The 25,062-nt window shown below is 38.1% G+C and overlaps 3 protein-coding genes across 4 annotated transcripts in view; 1 reads left to right on the forward strand and 2 right to left on the reverse strand.

Annotated features, from left to right (window-relative positions):
• Nucleotides 1–7,656, reverse strand: part of LOC110374820 (uncharacterized) — an 87,098-nt gene extending 79,442 nt beyond the window's left edge. For both annotated transcript variants that reach the window (XR_002429449.3, XM_021332710.3), the window contains exon 1: nt 7,497–7,656. The gene's annotated coding sequence lies outside the window, so the exon portion shown is untranslated. The remainder of the gene's footprint in view (nt 1–7,496) is intronic.
• Nucleotides 7,657–11,538: 3,882 nt separating this feature from the next.
• LOC110375132 (cell division cycle and apoptosis regulator protein 1) lies at nt 11,539–19,488 on the forward strand. Its single transcript, XM_021333135.3, has 15 exons — nt 11,539–12,383; nt 13,200–13,357; nt 13,457–13,682; nt 13,792–14,090; nt 14,502–14,754; nt 15,051–15,204; nt 15,330–15,598; nt 15,718–15,888; nt 16,106–16,345; nt 16,655–16,890; nt 16,990–17,092; nt 17,202–17,319; nt 17,605–17,840; nt 18,122–18,237; nt 18,318–19,488. The coding sequence occupies exons 1-15, from the start codon at nt 11,733–11,735 to the stop codon at nt 18,514–18,516; spliced, it is 3,429 nt and encodes a 1,142-aa protein (XP_021188810.3). The 5' UTR covers nt 11,539–11,732; the 3' UTR covers nt 18,517–19,488.
• Nucleotides 19,489–19,930: 442 nt separating this feature from the next.
• On the reverse strand, nt 19,931–24,787 carry LOC110375139 (abl interactor 2). Its single transcript, XM_021333147.3, has 9 exons — nt 24,620–24,787; nt 24,028–24,470; nt 23,704–23,892; nt 22,429–22,553; nt 21,920–21,995; nt 21,745–21,812; nt 20,922–21,047; nt 20,707–20,803; nt 19,931–20,579 (listed from the first exon to the last, which is right to left on the reverse strand). The coding sequence occupies exons 2-9, from the start codon at nt 24,458–24,460 to the stop codon at nt 20,416–20,418; spliced, it is 1,278 nt and encodes a 425-aa protein (XP_021188822.1). The 5' UTR covers nt 24,461–24,470; nt 24,620–24,787; the 3' UTR covers nt 19,931–20,415.
• Between the last annotated feature and the right edge of the window lie 275 nt (nt 24,788–25,062).

Genomic DNA, 25,062 nt, shown 5'->3' on the forward strand with positions numbered 1-25,062 from the left:
TGGGTGCTGTCAGCATGGTGCATGGTCTCATGTGCTCGAGAGCTATGTACTCGTCAATGAAGGCCTTGTAGCTGGCTGCAAAGGATTCGTCTCGAGCAAATCGTTTTTCCAGTTGTTTGAATTGAGCTACCGCTTGTGGTTTTGATTGTCCCAGATGTTGATCAAAGTCTTGTTTCATGGGTATTCTCACTGCGTATCGCCCATCTTCAAGCCTTCTTGTTGTTTGAGTGTACAGTAACTCACAGTACTCTGCCTCGACTGTTAAGTCATCGTTTTGAGCTGTGATCTCTTCCATCTCCCAAAATCGAGAGATGTCCTCAGTATTTACTACTACATGGCAGTTAAATGTTTTGGTGTTTCCAACTAAAACCCATCCGAGCTTTGTTTGTTGCGCAATCGGTGCGTGTATGGTTCCTCGGAGGATATTGTTCATGATAATATCGGCGTATACTCCCGCATCGAGCAGGATATCAACTGGCCGAGATAGGTTGAAATGTGGATCAGCCAGGTGGATATTTTGTATGTGAGGCCAGTTTTGTTTCTCAAAGGAATAGTTGGGCAGATTGTTAAGTAATTTTGCCATGACCAGTGCCTGTGTTGTAAACTGGTAGTCCCCATAAAGTGACTCGCATTCCAGCTGAACCGTTCCGTTGCTATGACTTATAAAGGTTCCGACTCCGGATACCGTTGAATTTTGGTTGTATCTCCGAAGCCCAAGTCGTTGCACAGCAGACTCAGTAATAAGGTTTAATTGAGATCCTTGATCTAGAAGGCATCTTAAGGTTGTGTAAGTTCCATCGATGGCTCTGACCTTGAGCATGACTGTTGAGAGCAGAACTTCGTTAAAATTTCCTGACACGTGATTCGCTGTGCCTTGTGACGTTGACGGCTTATTGTTGGTTCGTTGACCGTTGGGTACAGTAATTAGTGCTGTGTCACGGAACATATCATGTAAAGTGGTATGATGTGCATTGTTGCACACTCTACACCTTTTTTGCGAGTTGCATTTATTTTCTTTGTGTGTAAACATGCAATTCTTGCAAATGCTCAATTGCTCGAGTGACCTTAATTTAAGTTCCGGGCTCATTTCTTGAAATGATGAACACTTAATTAAGAGGTGATTTGTTTTGCAGATAGGACAATTTTTGTCGGAGCTTGTGTGATTTGCCTTGGGTGTCCTTTTGTATTTGTAGACGTCCCTGTGGAATGATGTAGCCTCCTTGTCCTGAAATGAGGATGCTTGTTTGTTGAAGTTAGATGGATTTCTTTTCTTCGTTGTAGATTCTAGCGCTGTAAACTTGTTCTCGATAAACTGAGTAAATTCTTCACACACAGGAAGCTCTCTGGGATGTTTTCTCGATTCCATGTAATCGGAGTAGGTCTGAGAGTCGAGTTTACCCCCAAGAATGTGTACTAGAATGGGATCCCACGTAGTAGTGTCTATGCCTAAGTTGCGAAGGGCGTGCACTACTTCCAAACTAGTGTCGTGTAAACGCTTCAACTCGTAAGCATTTTGATGTTGACTTGTTGGCTGACTCATGAGGGTTTGCATCTGTTTCGTGAAGAGTAGCTGTCGATTGTTGTACCTGTGGTTAAGAAGTTCCCAGCAGGAATCGTAGTTGGTTTCCGAAACAGATAAATGTTGCACCAAGCGCTCAGCCTCTCCCTTTAGTTTTCCCTTCAAATGCTGCATCTTTTGGGCTTTTGAGAAGGTAGGGTTCTTGTGGATCGCAGCGACGTATAGGTCTAGGAATGTCGGCCACTGAGCGTAATTCCCCGAAAATACCGGTATTTCGATTTTCGGTGCGCTGTCACGTTGCTGTACCGCGAGATTTAGTTTGCGGTTAAGATCTCGCTTTGTTGACTCGTAGGTTCCTTCATACTTTGAAAACTCAAGCTCATAGGTTACGTCACTGCCGACGAGAATGTTGTCGAGTTTCCAATGTACTTCGTCGATCACCTTCCATCGGGCTTCGAGCGTCTTGAGTTTGTCCTCAATATCCCATTTTTCAGTCAAGTCAGCCATAACCATGTTACGGGTGAAGCGTGAGAAAGCTCTGAAATTGGTTGCTTGTTGTGTTTTGAGCTCGTCCGACTTTGAAAGGATTCCAACATTCTTTATGGGTTCACCTTGATTCCCGAAAGTTTCAGAATCCTTGTCGCCAGGAGCATAAGAGGGCCAGGCTTGCAACTTCTGTAGTATTGTTAGGTACTCACCTTTGACCCGCTCGTATACTTGAGTGGCGTAGTAGTCATTTGACTGGTTTTCAGCGTCTTGCAGAATCCTATGGTTCATCTCAAACTCATTCCAGTGAGCCTTGAGATTATCCAATCTAACCTTGATGTATGTAGTGTTTTTGCGGTCAGGACCATCCTTCCCGAAGTTGACACCGATTTTCCTGATGCCTTCAGCAATGATTTCCTGCCGTTTTAGAAGTTCTTGTTGCTTAGCGTCCATTGTAGTTGTGGGACACTAACTCCTGTTGACTTCAATAGCTTCCGGATCGCTCTCTGTTGGCGTAGCCTGTTGTGATCGCAGGATCAGAAGATATCTCGAGTACGATATGTGCGCCTTCTCAATTCAACTGGGGCGACCCGCTTGTGGGAGACCAGGTGAACCGATTCGCTATCGCAAATAGAAATACTTCGTACCTGAGACAAGGTGCAGGACTGTGGTACCAGTTGCGACGATCCGGCTCGAAGGACCAAAATGTACGAGCCGCTAGCCCGTACAGAAGAGATGTAGTATGTGAGGTGGTGGTGAGGTTGGTTGTTGCAGCAGACGGGATGTAGTCAGGGAGTAAAACCGCTGTATTGTGTCCGTGCTACCGGAGTGATTTTATTGTTTACACTGTCTTACAAAATATTAACCTAAATAATATCGACTACGCGTGTAAGCTAGGTCAGCATAATCGACAAAACAATTTAATGCTAAGTAATCTAAAAAGTAAAACAAGTAATATTAACTGGCGATGCTCGTACACATAGAATGACGGAATCTCTCTTAACACGAAACCGTGCAATATTGAACATCATAATCCAAATGAAAAGCACTGCCTGAGTGATATTATACCAGCGGAGGCCGAACATTAAAACTATTTGTATCATATAATATAGCGATCACTCGTGTGAAAGAAAAGTGATTGATTGCCAATCTGCTCCATTTCGCAGTTCATCGGACAGGAGTGCGGGAATTATTCGAGTTAATCCGCAAAATACCTACAAAATAAATGGAAAAACATATAAGCCTGTTGCTTTTACGTTAGGTACCGACAGGTTATCATCGAATCCAGGAGCTAAGTATGATGTATCTGTGTATATAAGGCTCAACATGTATAAAGCCTTATTAATATTGTCGGTTCACCATCTGTTCTAATGTTCTCATGAATATGTATCATGCTTGTTTAAAGACTCATTCGTCATAATAAACAGAGAGCCTACGTGATAAAATCTTCCCCGAATAGTATCAGTACCAGACAGTACATTTTTTTTTCTCTATTATTTGAAGGTTGCTACAGACATACTATTTGTACTTTTCAATTCTAAAACTGGTACTTATATAGCAAGATGGACACATATTTTAATGAATTCTAATATCTATACTTTGTGCCTTTTGTTAGTTGTAGTATACATACATATATACGATTAATTTTAGATTTATAACGAATTGTAAAAACCTATGCGTATATTATAAAAAAAAACTCAATTTTTATAAATCGCCAGTTAAAACTACGCTATATTTCAGCGACCTTGACGTCATCAGAACATTAATTACAGTTGCCGACGCCCCCAATTAAGTGCTTATACTAACTGCAAACTCGGCACTTCTAATGCGGCCGCGATGAAATTAATGATTGGCACTTATCCGATTTCAAAAGCTCACCGCTACGTTATAGCTTCAAATAATTTCAAAATAGAAGACTATTTATATTGTAAGTTATCACCCAGATAGGATAAGTACTAAAACGAAATATATTAATTTGATTTGCTTACATAGTTACGCTATCATTAAAGGGGTTTCCTTTTTACAAAAGGCATGATTACCTATTTAGAACTTTAATAAGTTACGTGAAAAAAACTGAAAATATTTAAGATCGATATTGTTGGCTGAATTGTACCAATTTCTAGAGGAAACCTGCTATAAAAGGAAATGAACAGATCATCGGGTAGGTATATCGGAGAGGAAATTACATTTCGTGAACTCAAATATAGTAACATTAACAAGCTTGCCTTGTAAGTATTTGAATTATAGAGATAAGAATTTGTTCTGTAATAAATCCAATATTCTAAAAATAATGTTATAGGTAATAGAAGAAAATATTATGAAGTCGTTAGATATCAGAGGTAATGTTATTAAAATCTAAGATTATTAATTTTTATATTTTACTTATTATTGAGTCCTAAAGTTATTGCGCGCTGTCACACTAGCAGATTTTCTTACGCGACTTACTTCGTTCGGCAAAATGCTCGAATGTTCGGCAAAGTTGCCTCGCGGAAAAACCGAACTGAAAATCCTCTAGTGTGAAAGCGTTTTTAGAAATATATTTTGTAATTTTCAACCGTACCGAACAACCGTAGGGTATCTAGTAATTCATTATATATTTTTCCGAAGATTTCAAACACGATAATACTTAATGAGGCAATATCGTTTTAATGGAAATACACGAATTAGGAAATGCTCCACCAATACAAACACATGTTATCCTCTTAAATTAAATGGGTTTACAAACTCTTCCGTCAATATTAATTTGTCAAGTGCTTACTTATTGGATCTGCTCTCGAAGAGTTGTTCTATAGCTTATACTTATTTTTTTTAATTCGTCCAAAATTTTCACAGGTTTTTGAAATATTGGTATTGATGATACCTATTTTTTGTTTTGTAATTAGTAATAATCACCTAGTACTTATTAAAAAAAAACCTTCATCTACTAAATTACTATTGATTAGCTAAAAATTACAAAATTGGGTAGAGTAGCGATATTCTCTACAGCTAAATATGTATACTTAGATAGGTTCAAAGCCTCAAACATTTTTCATTTCGTAGGATAATATAACTTTCGAACGAATTTTAATATTCATTTTTCGTTGTTCTTATTTTACATTGACTTTTAATTAAAACTTTCATACATTTTAAAATAAATTGGATTACCTAGTAATTAAAGTTTGAACACCTGAATAATTTTAAATTTAACATACATATTTATCAAATAGGACTATGAATCTTAAAGTACTTTATTATATACATAATTTCAAATAAAAAACTTTATATCGTTTTGCATCATTATATACTTAAACGACGTACCCAAATACTTGATGACAATGATAAGTATGTACCTATGCCTATCATTGTTTCCGTGCTATCAGAAGAAAAACTCATGAGTAAATCATAAAAGGCTGAGGCCTGAGGCTAGTAAAATATCCCAAGACAATACAATATGTTTATATCATATCTCATACCCATACATACAGCTATAATCTAGTATCTACACACTCAATATGTCTTCCCCTCCGGCCAATCTCCGCTTACCATAAGACACCACGCTCGAGCAAACATAGATTAATTTCTTTCATCTCGGCTATGATTAAAATCCTTTGTATAACAGTATAATAGACCATTCATAAGGGCTCTTACTTATTATCCTTCGATAACAAGAGACCATCGGATAAAATTCCCTTACATGTGTATGAAAATATTATTAGGTAAGACTAATATTCTATGTCAACGATGTTGTATATGTATGTTGTAAGTAGTTATTATAACAATAAACTGTTGCACAAAAAAGTCTTTTTTTTATCATTTTCTTTTTGTCTTTACGGTTTGATATTCAGTTCAGGTTTATATTTCAGCGTTCAAGGATAATGTCTCGAGAAGTAGGACTCTTAATACATTATGAAGTAACTATGTTTGTTTACTGCTGAATTGTTTTGTAAAAGACGGTTTATAATGTGTTTCACAGTGCTGAAACAACATTCCGTCCACTAAAATTCTCTGCTAAATTAATGTACCGGACCAAATATGTACCTCCAAGAGACCGCGGCTAAGCTACGTAAGTAACTACCATCTAACTTAGAATTAAGTTCAGAACTTGTAAAATGTTTACTGTCCTGAACAATTTGGTCGAACATTACTGAACTGGAAAATTTAACTACAATAACGCATGGAGAAACATCGGTTCTATAAAAATAAACTAGGTACGTGAATAAGCAAGTATCGGGGAATACTAAATTCGCGACATTCAGAAGTATGAATGTGTAAAAATAACTTTTATCACCAACTGTACCTGTTGATATTTTTATATTCTTGTTTGTAAATTGAACTGTACGTACAAGGTACATACAGATATAACCTTTATAAATTGGATTATAATCTGAAGCAAATATAGGCAGGCAATTTATTTCCATCATAAGACTGAAATTACATTTTCTGTAGGCATAATAACGTGAGCTAAAGTTTAGTATACGTGGCTCATTGCAAATAATTCTGATCCAAAATGGTGACGATGTCGATTTTGCACGTTCGAAGGAATAACGTTTCCTTACATTTAATTATAGGTATCGTATATTACTACCACAGTAGATTCTAAAAGATAACATATATTGGTATCTAATAGTGGTTTGTTCCTATATGTAATACTCGTCTGGTTCTTTCAAAGGCCTGCGGTTACGTACTATAGACTCTACGGTACTGAAAACACCGGCGGGATACCGATAATTTTTGTGCGAGTAACCTACGTGCGTGATATTCTATTTTATATTTTTCGGTTGTTATGTAGCTTGGACTTTAAATACGTTATAGGTACCTACAATAGTCCAGTGACCAAAGAGAGCCCTTTGAACCGTTTATAAAACGATATTTATTGAATAATTCTCTTCCATTGTGCGCTGTTGTCATCAAGCGTCAAATGAGTTTTGGGGACACGAATATTATAACCATCATTTCTGTACAAACAATAAATATAAAACAATAATATTTGGAAATAATACCGGTTGACGAACGAAAACGGCCACTCGCTTATTTAATGAAAAATCCTATTGCGATTTTTTGGGAATATACTGTGCTGAAAAGTGATTGAAAATAATCAGGAGTAAAAGTAATCAGAAGAAATCATTCACATTTTAAAATACAATTAACATGCCTAAAATATTATTCCAACAGAAAGAAAAATAAAACCGTTTAAAAACTGAAATTGTAATTTTTTCAGCTTTGTTTTCTGCTGATAAAATGTCGTACATATTAAATATGTAATCACCACTAAATCAGCTTAAACATGTAAATGAGGATAAAACAAAAAAAAAACGAGACCACAAAACTAAGTATGCGAAACAAGTATGAAACAAATAAAAGAAGGCCAAGTACAAAGCTCAACTTAATAAAACAAACCTACTTTGAACAATCAACCGCCAAAAAAGTTAAAAAAAAAAAAACTTTTTACCAAAAACAGCGAGAGGTGGTGCGTTAATTTTATCTGTGTAATTTTAACTACGTCGTTACTTACCGGGGTCGAGTTCCCGCGTTATTTGTCTTCTGCTCGGATCTGCGATACGTCTGCCCGCTGTAACAGCGTGCCGCGTTGTGTTATTCAAGATTCTCACTCCCCTTCGCGAATAATGGCGACGCTATCTAGGGCGCATGTGCCACCCTATGACGTCAATGGTTTCGTTCAAAAAGCATACAGGTTGGTGTTTCATATACCGCAGTTGGCGCGAGCGCGTGATACTAATAGCTTTCAAGTTAGAGCGCAGTTTTTCAAGTTACCAGCTGTCCGGTTTGATATATGGGAGGTTGAGTTATAGCCATAGCTGTCAGTTTATAGTAGGTACTAGGTACCTGCTTACCGTGTTTATACATTATACGCGTATGCTATCATATTAAAATTTGTTGCTATAGGAAAGACTAGCAGTTTTTGTAGTCGGTGCCTTTAGGACGCAAACAAACAAATGTTTCCTCTTTATTATAATAGGATGAACGCATCTATCGGAAACGAATGAGCCGACCGCACCAAAGGAATCGTCTTGATTCAGTTAGCATTTTGGCTTTGTTCTGAGATTATTATCTTGTTTCTTACAACTGATTCTCTCTGATCTGATATTGAAAAATGAAAGACAAGGATGTTAACTTAAGTTAAATTGTGCATGCATACATAAGAAGGTATAAAAGGACGTACATAGGGGTAGTAGATAAGGGAGTAGATATATATGATGAACATAAGGGTAGTACATAAGGAAGTAGATAAGCAAGTAATAAAAACGTAAGAACGTATATATAACGAAGTACATAAGGGTGTTTATAAGGAAGTAGGTACGTAGGTGTACATAGGGGTAATATATTAAGGAGTTTATATGGGAATTACATAAGGGAATACATATATAACTTTATAACAGTAGTAGGTACTTACATAAATTATTATTTTCATTTTTATGTACTCCCTTAAGTACTCCTTTATGAAAATTTCACTTCTACATACTTCTTCCATTGTTCAATATTAGGTCAGAGAGAATCAGTCGGGAAAGACGAGATAAATATTGTGGTTGTTATGTAAGAATATCAAAGCCAAAATGCTTAATTGAATCGAAAACTCAGCTATAACCTTACTTTAGCCACATATTTGCGGCTGCACCTAGGTATAGCTATGATGAAGGCTACAATTAAGTTTAATTTTAAGTCAAGTTTATATTTATATGTCTACCAAAAACAAAATTACCTAAATAAAGCGTACACAATAGACGGCGGCCCTGCCACTTTTTATTGCATAACGCTGAGCATCGATAACATTATCTACATTTTCTCCCATCCACTAGTGTAGGTATTTCATAATATGAACAACATTCATTTAGCCTGACGAGCAAATGAAAAGATAATCGTTTGACAGTACGAGTAAGTAAACATTTGAACTTCTAATCCCCTCATCCCTTTTGAATTAAAGGGTTTGCCCTAAAGCAAATTAGATGCATGGTACCGAACATAACATTACGTAATACACCCTCAAAGGGTCAAACTGTCCCGATTGTGGTAAACCGGGCTCAACAAGTAAGGGTGGGTCCTTGCTAAGATCAACAGCCTCTTTGAGTTTTTATGAGAAATTTTCTGTGAGCCTCAATTTACAAAATGAATTCTGAATAAGAATTTTCTCAATCCGGTAGCTGTTCGTTTTCACGTTTGCGTTGCACACGCAAAAAATACAGGGTTACTTGTAAGTAGACCGCATCCTTTCATGAGGTGATAGTACAGGTCAATACGGACAAAGGAGATGGCCGAAAAAACACCCAGAGTCGACAGGAACTTCATATGTATGATTGGATTCAGTATAATTTGTGGATTTTAAAAAGTATTTCAAATCATCTAAAAACCATGGGGTTCTCTTTTTATAACGTTTTTTCGATCAAGATTTTAGTTCACAAAAAAGTTTACTTTTACTGTTTGATGTTCGTTAGAAGTTGAATGCAGACTCGTGATTGGACCGTTTTGCTAAGTCATTTGTTATATTTGACAATGTCACATGGCGCGATTTTCAATGACAATTTCTCCAAAAACATTTCATAGCTAGTTGTGAAGGTTGCATGTAACTGCGAAACCTCTCCAAGTAGGTAAGGTCGGTGCTTAATCGCATCTGGAGTGGTTAAATACAAGACCTTTTAATCACCAGGCCAACTCTGAAACTACGGGGATATTACTAGTGGCTTGTATAATGTTAGTTTACTTTGCTTTTTTATGTCCTTTGATGTTAATAATCTTTAAAATCAACATATATTCAACATAACCTATTTTTGCGATAATATGAAATAGCTCCTAAACCCCATGGATTTCAGTCTGGATTTTTTGGCACCATCAAAGGTCTATCATAAAGAACCTATTGGTAACCATTTCATTGCTGTCGATTCTGGGTTTTTTTTCTATGAAAATTTGGCCATCTCCTTTGACCATAATAATACAAATTTATATTTTGCTTAGACGACTTGTTAAGAAAAGATTTTGAAATTCGATTATCTTGAAACGGGTTAACTTTTGCCCAGTGTACCTATCCCATGGTCAAATTTGTTTCCGCTCAGATTTTATAGGATTTTATCCGAACGATGTATAAACAACGCACATCGCCAGACAACCAGGCATACAATAATAATACCGACCATACATACAGTAAATACGATAAACCGAGGTATGGTATATATGTTACAGCCATAGTGATTAAATATATATTATTCATAATCACTGGTCATTATGTACAATACCCAAATTGACCTGACACAGTGATAAATTAATCACTTTATCTGGATATTATTGATAATAGCAGGTCAAAGTTAGCCAAAGTAATAAATGTGGTATAACCAACTTACTACTGACTAATTCTTAAAAACGGTTGAAGTTATTATCGACTTTTTTATGATAAATCATCAAATGATTTCTCCCGCTGTGGGTCAGCATGGTCAGCAGCGTGAAGGAGTGTCAGACTGTTAGTGACTTAAACCCAATGGGGTTTGCTGAATCTCTTCGTGGAGCGCGTGGAACAACGCACGCTGCCGAGACGGGCCCGTGTCTTCTAAGAGACGGAAGGACGATGAGCTACCGAAACTCACCGCCCACAGATCCACGCCTACGATGGCCGGGAGACGTCACTCGACACCCGGGGCGCCCTGGTGCCTTCCACGTCCATGGCAGCAGCTGGGATGAGAGGTGTTAACTTCTCTAGCGTCTGCATGAGACGAAGGCATCCCATTACCTCTCACCCCGGACCGTGGCTTGAACCAGGTCCGGGCACGAGACGTCGCCGCTGCCTATTGCCTCGATGAGGACACGGCGGTGACCTTCCCAGGCAGGCAGGGCACACCAGGACTGTGGGGTTCACCGTGTCCTCCGGGCCGTCCGTATAGTGGGCCCGAGGCACACCTCAAAGAGGGGACTTTTCTCTACTATTATGGCGTGCCCTGCACTGGGCTAACTGGCCTTTTTCGAATTATATTAAGGTCAGCTACCAGACACGTAGTTAACATGAAATAATAGTGTTTACCTACTTGTTTTATTTATTACATTATCCAAGTCTATGGAGATATTATATAAAATTGCTAGTTAATTTGATTAATTCTGTGTCAATTATCACTTTATCCAAATTGAGTAGATATTACAAATATTAGCTAGATAATATATATAATATTCAGACTTATTAGACGTTACATCATGGTTACATCATAATGGGTATTCACAAAAAAAAACTGAAATTTCCGATATCGTGATAAACCGATTTACACCCCCAAAAACCGTTATTCCCCACTATCTGACCTCAGCGATGGTCAAAAATCTGTGCGTGGTATATTTTTCTTACGTTTTTTGGCATATTATCTTCCTTTACCAATGGGTTTCATCCCACTATATTTTAGTTTTACTTTGTACAAATTTTAAAGGCACTGGCTATATTAATTAATGTGGTATAATCAAGGATTCTGGAGTGGGAGTGGGAATGGGTATAATTTTATTAAAACATAGGGCGTAGGGCATAGAGAATAGAATTTTAGAGCGAGTGACATAGAGTGTTGGTAATGGCAACACTCACTACCGCTGCATCCGGCGTCGAATAGTAAAGTTGTTTGTGTGTGTGTGGTGTGAATGCGAATTTTCGTTTGCAAGCGTGGTTATACAATTTGGTGAATATTTTGCATTTCAAAACAATTTCGCTGCAGTGCCAGTTAGTAAAATCTAGGTTGTGTTTTTATTTTATGGAGTTATAGTCGATAAAATTAACATGCAATCAGGAAGCGGACCAAAAAATCCGCCATGGGCTCGGTCAAACGTGAATACAAATATGACCGGCATGAATCCGCAAATCATGGATCCCAATGCAATGATGACGCAACAGGGGATGATGCAGTTTCAACAAACACAAGCTGTATTTAATCCTAGCATGATGCAAGCACAAAGCGGCATGGCCATGCCAATGGCAGGACAAATGCCGATGAACCAAATGGCTCAAGGTCAAATGTATCCAGGAAATGTTGTGGCTTACCCAACGCCGCGAGCTATGAATCCCGGAATGTATCAAAACACACAATCAAGTCAGTCGTCAAACAACACTGATCAGCGCGTATTTACCGGCACGGTAACAAAAACTCACAATGATTTTGGTTTTGTTGATCACGATGTTTTTTACCAAACATCAGTTTGCGCTAAGGGAATCATACCTAAGGTTAATGACAGAGTACTCGTCGAAGCTAATTACAATCCAAATATGCCTTTCAAATGGAATGCAACAAGAGTTCAAGTTCTTCCGAAGACTGGTCCCAACCAGAAGTCCAATGCTCCAAAGAGTAATAATTACAATGCTGTGCCTCCTCCAGCCAACAAGAAGTCATTACCATCACGACGCGATGATCGCCCGCCGCGCAGGGATGACAGGGTAAGCATAATATTCCTTCTATCACTGTAGAATGTTACTACCTTAACAACAACAACAGGATTTATGATATTGAAAACATTCCATTGCATAATCTAATGCAATAGTGCTAACCTAAATGTGAGTAAATAAAAAATGGAATGTAAAAGATGAATTGTCATGGGTATATTTAGAATATTGAAATACATATAGTGGTGTTTAAATTAATGGCGTTCACGGCTGATTTCAGCCATGGTGGCTACTCTCATTTAAGGAGATCAGTCAGCTGCGCAGAACATATTATAGTGCACGATCATTTGCGCAGACACAGGTGCACTCGCTATTCCTTCACTCTCATATCCCAATGGGACGGCAATCCGACACAACCGGAAAGAGATCAGTCGCAAGACTGACATTTATGTGCTCTCCTACCAACTTCCAGACCAAGGGCTGCTATGTGAAAGTTAAAGTAAACCCACAAAGCAATTTCGGCAGATCTGGGAATCAAACCCGATACCTCGAGCACAGTAGCCACGCTTGCGATCACTAAACCAACAAGGCAGTCAAATTATCTATACTAATATTATAAAGCTGAAGAGTTTGTTTGTTTGTTTGAACGCGCTAATCTCAGGAACTACTAGTCCGATTTGAACATTCTTTCGGTGTTAGATAGCCCATTTATCGAGGAAGGCTATAGGCTACTTTTATCCAGGTTTGTGCAGAGGTTCCCACGGGATGCGGGTGAAACCGCTGGCATTAAACATAAAATGCAGTTATAACACATTTCTTTGAACATGTCTTAAAAACAAAAAAGTTTATGTTCAAATCTTGTGTTTTCAGTTCACACAGAAGAGGTCGCGTTCAAGGAGTCGCTCCAGGTCTCGTGACCGTCGTGACAGCCGCAGCCGTCGTGACTCTCCTCCACGCAAACGCCCAGTTGTGCATCAACCTTCACCCATAAAATATGTTGTCCGAGTACCTAGGATGCCACTTGATATGTAAGTTTTTATTTGAAATGTTGTCTTGTTTGTTTTCTTTAAGAAATACCACACACCAAGTAGAAATAACTAACTATCATAATTTGCTCTCCATTTCAGAGCAAAGATGGATGTGCCTGCTTTGTCACAAAGATATACCAATTTGTATGTGCCATCTGATTTCTTTAATGCTCAAGTGAAATGGGGTGAAACATTCCCACCGCAGACACCGTTCTCCATCAACAACCCCTGTGCTTATCATATTATGAACAAAGAAGTGGAAAACCCTCTTCCCAATGATGCAGTTCTAGAACCACCTGATGCAGATTACAGGTTTTCAGCCAAAGTAAGATTAACTTTTGTACTACAGTGTTAAATAATTTCTATCGTAATATATTAAAGCAATATTTTTATTCAAATATTTATTATTAATAATAATAATGTGTTTTTTTAAGGTAATGTTAATCAGCATGCCAACTCTAGAGGCCCTATATCAGAAATGTGGACTTACGAAAGTTGATGACAAGGACAAGGGACGCTCCAGCTCCAGTAAAAATCCTTTACATCCTACCAGACTAATTAAGTTCCTTGTGGGTCAGAAAGGGAAAGGTGGTGAAAATTTTGCTATAGGTGGACCTTGGAGCCCGTCTTTGGATGGTGAAAATCCTCAGTCCGATCCAAAAGTTTTGGTGAAGACTGCTATACGTACTTGCAAAGCTTTAACAGGAGTGGACTTATCCTCATGTACACAATGGTAAGTGTCCTGTTATTATTTATGTGGTCAACTAACTCTGCTACACTGCAATTTTATCAATGAAATCTAAGTTGGGCTGGGAGTTTCTTCTGGAGATATTATCATAGCATGAGCAGTATTGATCAGTGAACCTACCAACTTATTGACTGTCTGCCCTACATACAGAAGAAGCTTTGACCCATCGTCGTTCTTTATATTAGTCATGGTACACACATTCTTTAAGTGAGAGTATGAAGGCGTTAGTACATCGTGGATGGCGCAACTCATTGGATGCAGACTCGATGTACTGCATACCAAAACAGCAGTTTGTTTTACTCTCGTAGCGGATGTGTGGTGTCCATGTCTGCGGTCGGGTGGGCGGCGCGCGCGTTGCGCTGTGAGTATTCCACTATAACTGTATTACCCATGCAGGTACCGAATGGTGGAGTTTTACTACTGGCGCGAGGGAAGCGGCGGCAAGTCGCGGCTCGAGTGTGTGGTGTTGTTCCTGCCCGACGTGTGGTCGGCGCAACCGTCGCGTATCGACTGGACCACAGTACAGGAGCAGTATAAGGCGGCCTGCGATGTGGCCATCCGAAAACTCGACGGCGATCAACCGGCGTCCAGCAAGCCAGAGCAGCAAGTGGCGGCGCCGGCCGACACTCCGGCGGACAAATCGCAAATTGTTTGTTCCCAGTTTTGTTTAGTTACGTTTCCGGCTGCGCGTGCTTCTAAAATATTGGAAGAGCAACGTGCCAGTGCTGCCGACTACAAGCAGTTGTTGCCATGCTGACATCGCCCGGAAATAGATAATATTATTATAATCACTACCTTCTTACTCTTCACAGAATTAATTTAAAAATCCTCTTCTAACTCTTAAATCTAAAGTAAATTAATAAATAACTCAGCTTTTTTTTAAATTGACCCTGAGTTTCTTTTGGAAATCTGATATGAAAATTAATTTTCTTGTACAATTTTTAGGAGAAAGATCTGGATAGTAGCACCATAACTATAGACGAAAATGATGATGATGAGGAAAAACCTGAACCAACGCATTATTCAAAAATAGATCTAAGGTCTATAAAGGTTGAACAGTTACGACAAGAACTACGTGCTCGCAACGTTAGTTGTAAAGGTACAGTTCAGATTGTTATTAGTAGATTAGTTAGTGGATGTCCTATGGCTGAGATGATGGTGATGAGATTAGTAATTTTATTTTTCATTCAAATCACTAAAGGCAATTTATATAATTTGTAACAGGGCTGAGGGCTCAGCTAGTTTCTCGTCTGTCAAAAATATTGAAAACTGAAGAGGCTGAGGACAAGAAAGATGATGTGATGGAGCTAGAGGATGATGAACAGGAACAAGATAAAAAGGCAGAAACTCTGGAAGAGGAAAAAATTGAAATTAAAGATGAGGAAGAGGAAAAGAAAAGTGAAACTAAAACTGAGAAAGATGAGAAAAAAGAAGAAAAAGTTGAAAAAGAAGAGAAGAAAACTGAGAAGGAAATAGAAGAAGAAAAGAGAAAGGTAGTTGGTTCTGTAAAGATATAATGTGGTATTTGTAAAACACTTAAGTTTTCGCTACCAATAACTCGTTTGATCTTCATTATTCTTTACTTTATAACACCAATTTATTTATTTAACAGTTGGAGAAAGAAAAGCAGTTGCGTAAGTCTCGCTACGAGATCCCAACGACCCCACATATCTTAGTGCACCCATCCAATACGGCGAAGGGAGGGAAATTCAACTGCAATGTTGCCACACTTTCACTCTTGCTGGACTACCGTATCACTGACAACAAGGAACATAGCTTTGAGGTTGGTTGCTCGTATAATTGTTTTAGTATGTACGATAACTATAACGATATCCAAACCATATCTAGCTATGTACTTGGCGGTTACTGTTATAGGGTAAAATTTACTGTTAATGGCGAAACAGCCATCTGATTCATGTAAAGAAACTTAGTTGAAAATTTTTTATATTTTTTTTTTCCACCATGGATCCTTATAAAGATATAAACTTTTTATGCCACAGTTATTCGTGTTTGCCGAACTTTTCAACGAGATGCTGATGCGGGACTTCGGCTTCTATATCTACAAAACTCTTTACACATTACCTGAAAAAGCAGAAGAGGTCAAAGAGAAGAAAGAGGGTGACGACAAAGCTGAGAAAAAGGTTGAGGAGAAGAAGGAGGATAAGAAAGATGAAAAGCGTGACGACAAACGTGATGATAAGCGTGATGACAGGAGAGATTCACGCAGAAAGGAGAGGAAGGTAAGATACTGGCTGTTGACATCATAGATTACATAACCAACTATACAGTAAAAAAAACCATTCAAACCTAGAAGAATGTCAGACTACAAATAAAAAAGATTTGTAAATCAAAATCTCTTGTGTGTCTGCCCATTTTGCATTTGGGGTTGGATTTTCATGTCCAAGTAAGGAAATGTGTTGCTTCTGATCCCTCCGTAATTGCTGTTCCAACCTATAATGAAACTTTCTTTCATCATATTTTGTCAGTCTCCTTACTTAGACTTCAATGACTAGACTTGTACTCATGTACTAATATTTTTTTGCAAACAGGATAGCCCCAGTGACGATGAACGCAGTAGTTCGCCCAAGCGTCGCAGCCGTGGAGTGGAATTGCCACCCGACCCATACCTATTACTGTCTCTAGTCTACTTTGACACGTCCCGAGGTGGCAGCATGACCAAGAAAGATCTACAGAACTTGTTCATGAGCCTTGGCCTACAACTGTCGCGCTCACAAATCAGAGCTGTGCTTGAAAAGGTGTGCGTGAAGGAAATGTTCAACTACAAGTAAGTTAACTTCTGTATTATTCTTGTTGAAAGATAATTTATGATTTCACATTATAATAGTATGTTGATAGAAACTTTAATATTTTATTTTACTTTTAGAATTCTAATCCAAACTATCAGAGATGTTGCATCGGGTTCACCAGAGGCAATTCAAGATTTACCATTAGACAGCACAATTATGGGTACTGAAGTGCCTTCTCATGTAAGTATTAGTTTCCATTAGTGGAATAAATAAATACTACATGATATGCTTCTGTTTTCCTCTCTTCACTTTACATATTTCCAAAACTAATCACATATTTACTCTCTAGATTGCAGAATTAGAAGAAACTATTGCAGCAGGCAATCGAAACTTATTGCCTATTTTCAACGCATCAAGTGATGGTTCTGGTGAACAGTCTAGTGACACAAAGGATGTCAGCGAGTCAGGTAAATCACTCATATATTAACTTGCACAGGTTGATTATAAAAATAAGACTTAAAGTTTTGAAAATCATTGGACTATAATATACACTTGATAATCGAACTTACCAACAGTGAAATAATTTTTCAAATTGGTTCATTAGTTTTAGGAACAAGGAAATAATGTTCCTCTTACTACATTTATATAGATAACAAACTTTTTCACATTGTTTCCAAACTTACCAGTACATGGTCAGAATAGGGTTTTACTCAATACCCAGTAATATTTGACATTGTTGTTCTTGTATCCAGGCATGGTGATGTACAAGTCTCGGCTGGTGGACGTGGGCGCGCTGGTCCGCGCGGAGGCCCGGAGCGCGGCGGGGCGCGCGCGGCTGGAGGCGGCGCTCGAGAGCACGCGCGCCGCGCTCAAGGCAGCTCGCGCCGCCGCCGCCTCCACGCAGCAGGCTGAACGCGGCGCACAGACGCAGGTGTCCGACCTCAGCGCCAGTCTCGCTGCTGCGAGGGCTAGGATCGCCTCGCTTACGGTATGTGTTACTGTATTGTTATATAAAAGTCATATCAAGATTGTTTATGTTTAATTAAGCACCTACTCAACTGTGGTACATAATCCTGTCTGTTTGTTTTTCTGCCCATTTCATAACTGTTTCGAACCGTCTTCCATTCTCTCTCACTCTTTTCCATCGTTATTAATTTAGCCTGTTTTTGACAAAATACGACCTACTAATGCCTAGTTCCTGTAAACTAAAAACAACTCGTCTTGCTTATGTATGTTTTGGATTTACGAATACTTTTCTTAAACTTGCAGGCTAGCTCAAAAATATTCCATTCGGCGTTGAAGAGTATTCAGTCCAAAGTTGAAGCTGTAGTCAATATCAAGTACGAGGATGATGATGTTGTAGAAATTGTTAATGGACCTGCACAGTAAGTGAAATAATCTTTATTGTCTTACAATGCCAAAAATTTTATTGTCAAATATACTCAAGTATGTCTTTGTTTTATAGAAATGCAAAGGACGTGAAAAAGGAAACTTCTAATGCGAAACAAGAAAAGAACGAGACACCAGCCACTAATGAAACTGAAAATGAAACAAAATCAGAGGAGAAAGTCGATGCTGAAGAGAACAAAGATGAAACCGCAACCAAAAGTCAAGAAACTGAAATAACAGTTGCGGAAAATATGGATCTAGATGATAAGGAATAGTATAAGTTATATGACAAGCCGTACAGTTGATCTAGGTTTTAAATATTTTTCTACACTGTACTGCATATTCTAAACTCATAGATAATGTATTCATAAGTCAAATTAAAATTAGCGTCTTCTTATACTGTGTCGGATTATACCTATTAATTTCGTGATATTTTAGACGTAATAAACTCAAAATTTATTTTGATTGATTCTTGAACCTTGCAAACCATTATGCAAATAAATTGTTTACCTTTAGACAGATTCCAGTCTTCTTCCAAAACTTGGAATAACAGGTACTTAAATGTTGGCTATCATAAACCCTATTTTCTGAAAGTGCATTTATGGTTACGGTAATTTTGTATGAGGAGTTTCGATATTCCTAAGGTATACATAAGTTGTAACTGGTGCCACATATTTTCGGCGAATGTTTTTTTGGGCCTAAAATGCTATAAATATAACGCACAGTGACATGGCGGATCGCAGGTTGATTACCGACGTATGAAGTAAATTGTTGTAGTGACAAATAAGGTCATTCGTACACTAGGCAACGCAAGCCTTCGATACCAGACGATTTCGATCTGTCATTATGACTAGACAATACAATTTCTTGTAGTTACAAACACACACACACAAGCATGTGCTATTTTGTTTTATGTTACACACGTAGTTGTACAGATTAGGGTATCGAAGATTTGCTTTACTTTGTGTTCGAAGGAGATACTCTAAATCATTTGCAAATCTGAATGTAAAAATAATAGTTTTTTAAAGATGGTGTATTGGTGAACCAAAACAAAGATAGATCTAACATTCAGATTTCAGATAAAATGTACCTATTGCGTGATCTTACCAAAATATTTGTTTCTTGATGTGTGACATTTTATAATATAGTGGAGTATTAGATAAAAGGCATTTTAGTGCTTTTATTCGACTAGATTTAAGTATTTCTGTCATGTGCATTTAAAAATGCAATATAAAAATTCACAAATATTGAAGTTGTTTTCACTTCTATCCTGTTTTTCATCCGTATCGGATTCGTTAAAGCTGACTGACGCTTCACTTTCGCTCCATGTTCGCCCGACTAGACTTGAATGACAAAAAAAATTGCTGATCATCGCAGGGCAGACAAGATTGTCAAAATATGCTTAACCGGCCTTTCCTGACAGAAGGGCCTTACAAAAATTGGCTAAATCCAAATGAAGTCTTTAAAAATTGACCAAAACATTTTTCTTTCATTTGGCGTCACTTTGTATCTGTACTAAGTATTTATACATCCATGCTCGACGCTCGTATCGGAACAACAACGTCGGATCGTTCCACCAATTCATTCGGCATTCGTATTTCATTTCATGTTCAGAGGTTGACTTGCATCTAATTTCCGTAACACTGCATTTTTAATTGTGATTTAAGGAATGTAATAAACATGCAACAATACAGTTTTAAATGTTTATTTCGTAAATGTATTCCTTATTTTAGAAACTGCTTCCTTCAAATAATTATTTCAACCGTTATAATAGAGCAATTATCTTGAACTTGTTTACATAATCTCTACATATAATTCCATAATATCATTAAATAGTAAAAATAAGTTCCATATAATATTCTAGATAAAAGTTATTACAAACAGGTATTAGTAACTCAGTACATACTTGATTTATTTGGAATACGTCGTGAATACGAAGATATAATCTAATTTACACGATTAAAAATTCTAGATAATATTTTACTTACAGGCTAGGATCAAGAAATATGTAGCAGGTATAGGTACAGATAGAATACTTATATGAACATTTGTTTTCAAATAAACTTTTGTATACAGGCATGTCGATAGATCGACAGTGCAAATACTATTATCTATTTCCTAGTGTGCGAAGTGACGATGTCAAAAAAACAGGTACAACTGATTGGATGTTAGCATTACACGCAGGGCTCTACATAGTTTCCTGGGAAGAGTCCTGTCACTCCATCCATTACACCTTCCCACCAGCCATCGTCGTTTTTCTTCAACACGTAGATCACGGCACTCTCTTGGAATGATAACTCGTCCTCTTTATCGGCATAGTAATCGTATATTGCGACCACTGAAACAATTGATATGATTGAATCTTCCTACACATTGTTGGGTTACAAATGATGTCATCATCGCGTGCTTAGCCGTTTAGTTGAATGAATGTTTAATATAAGGATGTGATCCTAAAGTTATATTACCTTTCTCAATGTAGTTCTTTGGCACCCATCCAGGCAAATCTTCTTCATCTGGCACTATGGCAGGAACTGCGTTTGTGTATGGAGTGCCCATCTTATTCTAAAGAGAAAATAAAGGAAAACTATTAGGTTGGTTATATTATGCCAGTGGATTGTATACAAGGAGTTAAGTAGGTGGCTCCTCTAATGGATAGCCGCTTAAAATAAAAAAATCGTACATTCATATGGTGAGGTCTGCCGAAGCCGTCGTGAGCCAACTCATCGTCCATTGGCGGCGGTGGCAGTGGAGGCGACACGGAGCCGCCGCGGATGGAACCGCCTCCCGCAGACGATGACGAAGCGCGCTGAAATTGTAGGTTTATGTCATGCAAGTGCCGAACATTTAACGGTATACGACTAGATATTTTAGGATGAGTGTCAAATCTTTTTATGTGGCTCTTATGCAAAAAATAAATAAATGATTTGAGTTTTCATATTATTCAGTTTAGATTTAGCTCATCATCTCATCCTAAAATAATCAAAATAAAAATAGTTTGGGCGAAAAGCTGAAGCATGCTATAAATGCATAAAACCAGATAGAACGGAGAGCAGCAAGTACCACATTTGTTGGGTAAGGTCATAAGACTCCATCCATAGGTAATGTGTAAGGTTGACATGACAACAGAAACTTAGGTCAACCACTTATACAACGAAAATAGGTGTTTTTACATGTGCAAACAAACTGCAATCTGTTCAAATTGGCTACCCAAGATATAGCCATATTTCGCTTTCAACCTCTATAGTAATAGAAGTGGGATCACTACAATGGTTTAGGGTAGATTATGAACTCACGACTTCCCAATCGCTGATGTTGGGCTATTGGATCTAGTCAACAGAAATTTCAGTAAATTATATAGCACTTCAATTAGTTGTACTTGCTTCACATTGGGTAGCAGTGTAATTTTCTGTAGATACTGATTTTATCCATAAAATGTGCCGCAAGTACAAAAGCTGTTACAACAGATTTTGTAAATTACAGTTTAAAAGTGAAATAACACAAACCTGTCCAGGCAAGCTCATGGAATGTTGGCTGTGTTCACCATCGGAACCAATCAGTGGGGATGGTGGGGCTGAAAAAAGAATAAGAAGTAAAATAATTCAAGGGATACTTGGCCCTAACATAGATAGACATCTTTTTCAAATAACATTTTTATAAGGACATATCATAATTACTCACGTGGCATACTGGAATGTAAATCTTGCTGTGAATAGTTTGACGGAGCTTGATGCTGATTTGGATGCACCATTCCCACCTAAAACATTCATAAAATTTATGAATTGAAAGATATGCTTTCATAAACATAACATCAACAAAATTATAGAAGCAATATGTATAACTAGCTTCCTCCAGCGGCTTCGCCCGCGTGGTGTGTTGATAAAAAGTAGCCTATGTGTTAATCCAGGGCATCACCTATCTACATACGCAATTTCAATCAAATCGGTCCAGCTGTTTTTGCGGGATTGAATAACAAACATACATCCATACATTCTCACAAACTTTCACTATACACATTTATAATATAAGTAGGATATGCTTTGATATAAAGATGACATGAATAGGAAGGGAGTGAGTGTCAGTATGACAAGTGACAGGGGAAAATGGAAGAAAATGACATATTGCACCAACCCCAAGTAAAATTGGGAACAGGGCAGGAGAAAGAAAGATGTATAATATGCTTTTCTTACTTGAGGCTGTGCCACAGGCAGGGTTGAGTAACCAGGTGGGCGACGCGGGTAGTTTGGTGCATAGTGCGAGGGCACTTGAGGCGGCGCCACAGCTGGCGGCGTGCGGTACTCACGGGATGATTTGCCTGTAATGAAGTTACAAATGTACTTTGACATAGTTACATGGTTTTATTGACACTTACGGCCGATCCCAATATCCTATCTGTTTGTCGATTTTTACATTAGTCTGATACAAGTAGGGCTGCCATCCGTCTGGGTTTCCCCGGATTTGTCTTCGTTTGGGGGCCGTCCGGGCGGAGTTTCAAGAAGTCAAAATCAAAATCAAATTGCTTTTATTTCAAATAGGCCTTTGCAGGCTCTTATGAAACGTCAAATTAGTTGCACGGTTCCAAAAGTTGGTCTCATGGAGAAGAGCCAGCAAGAAACTCCATAGACACTCTTTTAAAAAGTAATATTTTCACAAACATTCTATTACATAACAATAGTAAGCTGATAAAATTATACAATGCAACTGAAAGGTAAACAGTAAATCAATACAATCCAAAGAGAAAAGAAAAAGACGTTTTATTGCCAGGGAAGCCACACATGGAGAAATGAGTTATCGCCATATAATATCTTTATCGTCAACGAAGTCTTGAATTTTATAATAAGCTTTTTTAATGAGGGTGGATTTTACAGTGTTCTTAAATTTTATATCCGTGAGATCGGTTACACACTTAGGCAGCTTGTTGTAAAAACGGACACAGTTCCCTAAAAACGATTTATTCGATTTCGTTAATCTGAATCTCGGAACTACTAGTTTGTGCTTAAGTGTCCGGGGAAAACCTGGACACTTTTCATGTAAGGACTTACCTCATTGAATTTAAGTATATGTTAATAGTAAATGGATAACAAATTAGGTGTTTTGTTTAGAAAAAATCATACTCGTTCTGAGAAAAAATGTGATTTATGAGAAATGTCCGGGTTTTTTAAATGTTTGTCCGGGTTTGGCGAAATTCGAGATGGCAGCCCTAGATACAAGTAACATCAAATTCCTATCTATGAGAATGGCTATTAGACAGGTTTAAGTCATCTTTTATCTGGGTGTACCCTTGGGAGGATGTTGAAATTGTGAGGAACAACTAGAATTACAAAAAATCTTACAAGTCTCCTTGCTCCTTCTATCTAGCTCCTTCCTACCAATATTTTTTAAGCATACAATTTTGGCTATTTCATCCTAAGCATGTACTTATAAAAGTAACTTTTAAAATAATAAGTTTTTTGTGACAAGCTTACCCAGAGTGCCACGTCCCAAGGTGCCAGTGTTGGCAGCAGCCGCAGCTCTCACAGCAGCCGGTGGGGTGGGAGGTTTGGTGGTGGGTGCAGGCAGCGTGGCAGCACTGGGAGTAGAGCCTGACCGCCGGCCTCTAGGAGTCCCACTGGTTGCTCCATTCCAGCGAGCACCATGCCCAATGTCATCCAATGCTGAGAAAAAATAAGGTTTAATGTAAGCATCTTATGTTTAACCTTCTCAAAACTAGGTTGGAGTACACACCTAATAACAACTGGTTATTCCAAGATTTGATGTTAATGTTTTTAAAAAATAGTACATGTTCTCACCTGTGTAATCAATACTCTTCCTCACATATTTGATAGGTTTCTCTGGGTTAGCAGGAGCAATGATTTTGTACTGCCTGTTGGTAACTTTGTTAGCAGTCAACACCCCAATCTCCCTTCTTGCCACTTTCTCCTTGTGAATGGCAACAGTTTGAGCGATATGGTTCATTTGCCCTTCCATTTCAGCCAACTGCATAGTTTGTAATTCCAACAGTTGTAAGAAGTTATATGCAAGAGTGTTGATTTGATATGCTACACTAGCCAATGATTGTGTTGTGTAGTTCTTGGTACTCTCCAGAGCGAGTCTCTTGTTCTCGGACTGAAAATAATTAGCTTCGCAGTAATCAGCTACACGCTCGAGATTCGTGTGGCTGTCTGTTAGATGGGTGCGCCCCTCCGGGATCTCGGTCTGCAGTAACGCAGCTAGCTCGGCCATTTTGCTGTGGCTAAAATCAGTCAATACGAACTATTACACGTGTTTGTGGTATTAAAACATTTGTATAGCGTAATTATGAAAAATTAATGTACAGGATACAATACAAATCAATCATTACATGACCCACAGGAAGTTAGCAAAAGGGATATCAATTCTTACCTTGTAATAAACGCTGGGCACGAATAGCACGACGTTTAAACTAAAGGAGCATATTATTGAAGATAGAATAAACTAACTATGATTTAAAATCAACTTTCAAGTTTCAACTCAATATACTACGAAAAACAAAATAAATCCAAGTTTTGGGTGGGTGGGACGTTGCATACACAGATAAAAAACTAGACATTGCATCAAGCGACCCACAGACAAAATATTGACTGCTTTGACGTTTAATTTCGAGGGTTACCACCAGTTACCACCTGTGTTTATTGGTTTATTTAGATTTAGGAAAAAGCTAAATCTAGATTCCTAGAAACCCATGCCAGGGGCCCAGAAATATACCCCATGTATATTCTTTTTGTATGTACGCAATAAAATCAAAACCAGCTGAACTACCACAATCGATTTTCTAAGACAAATGAGAGTGATTTTTAGGAATGCGG

This window comes from Helicoverpa armigera, chromosome 12 (assembly GCF_030705265.1).
Source record: "Helicoverpa armigera isolate CAAS_96S chromosome 12, ASM3070526v1, whole genome shotgun sequence".
Taxonomy (NCBI): Eukaryota; Metazoa; Arthropoda; class Insecta; order Lepidoptera; family Noctuidae; genus Helicoverpa; species Helicoverpa armigera.

Bases quoted from the DNA above. Each gene is read 5' to 3' on its own strand.
- LOC110375139 (XM_021333147.3), bottom strand. From the start codon at position 24,460: ATGGCCGAGCTAGCTGCGTTACTGCAGACCGAGATCCCGGAGGGGCGC. The intron at 22,554-23,703 runs GTAAGCTTGTCA...ACTTCATTACAG, and splicing joins CTTGGGACGTGGCACTCTGG to GCAAATCATCCCGTGAGTAC. The intron at 20,804-20,921 runs GTACGATTTTTT...TTTTCTCTTTAG, and splicing joins GCAGACCTCACCATATGAAT to AATAAGATGGGCACTCCATA.
- LOC110375132 (XM_021333135.3), top strand. From the start codon at position 11,733: ATGCAATCAGGAAGCGGACCAAAAAATCCGCCATGGGCTCGGTCAAAC. The intron at 15,889-16,105 runs GTTGGTTGCTCG...TTTATGCCACAG, and splicing joins ACAAGGAACATAGCTTTGAG to TTATTCGTGTTTGCCGAACT. The intron at 16,891-16,989 runs GTAAGTTAACTT...TTTTACTTTTAG, and splicing joins AAGGAAATGTTCAACTACAA to AATTCTAATCCAAACTATCA.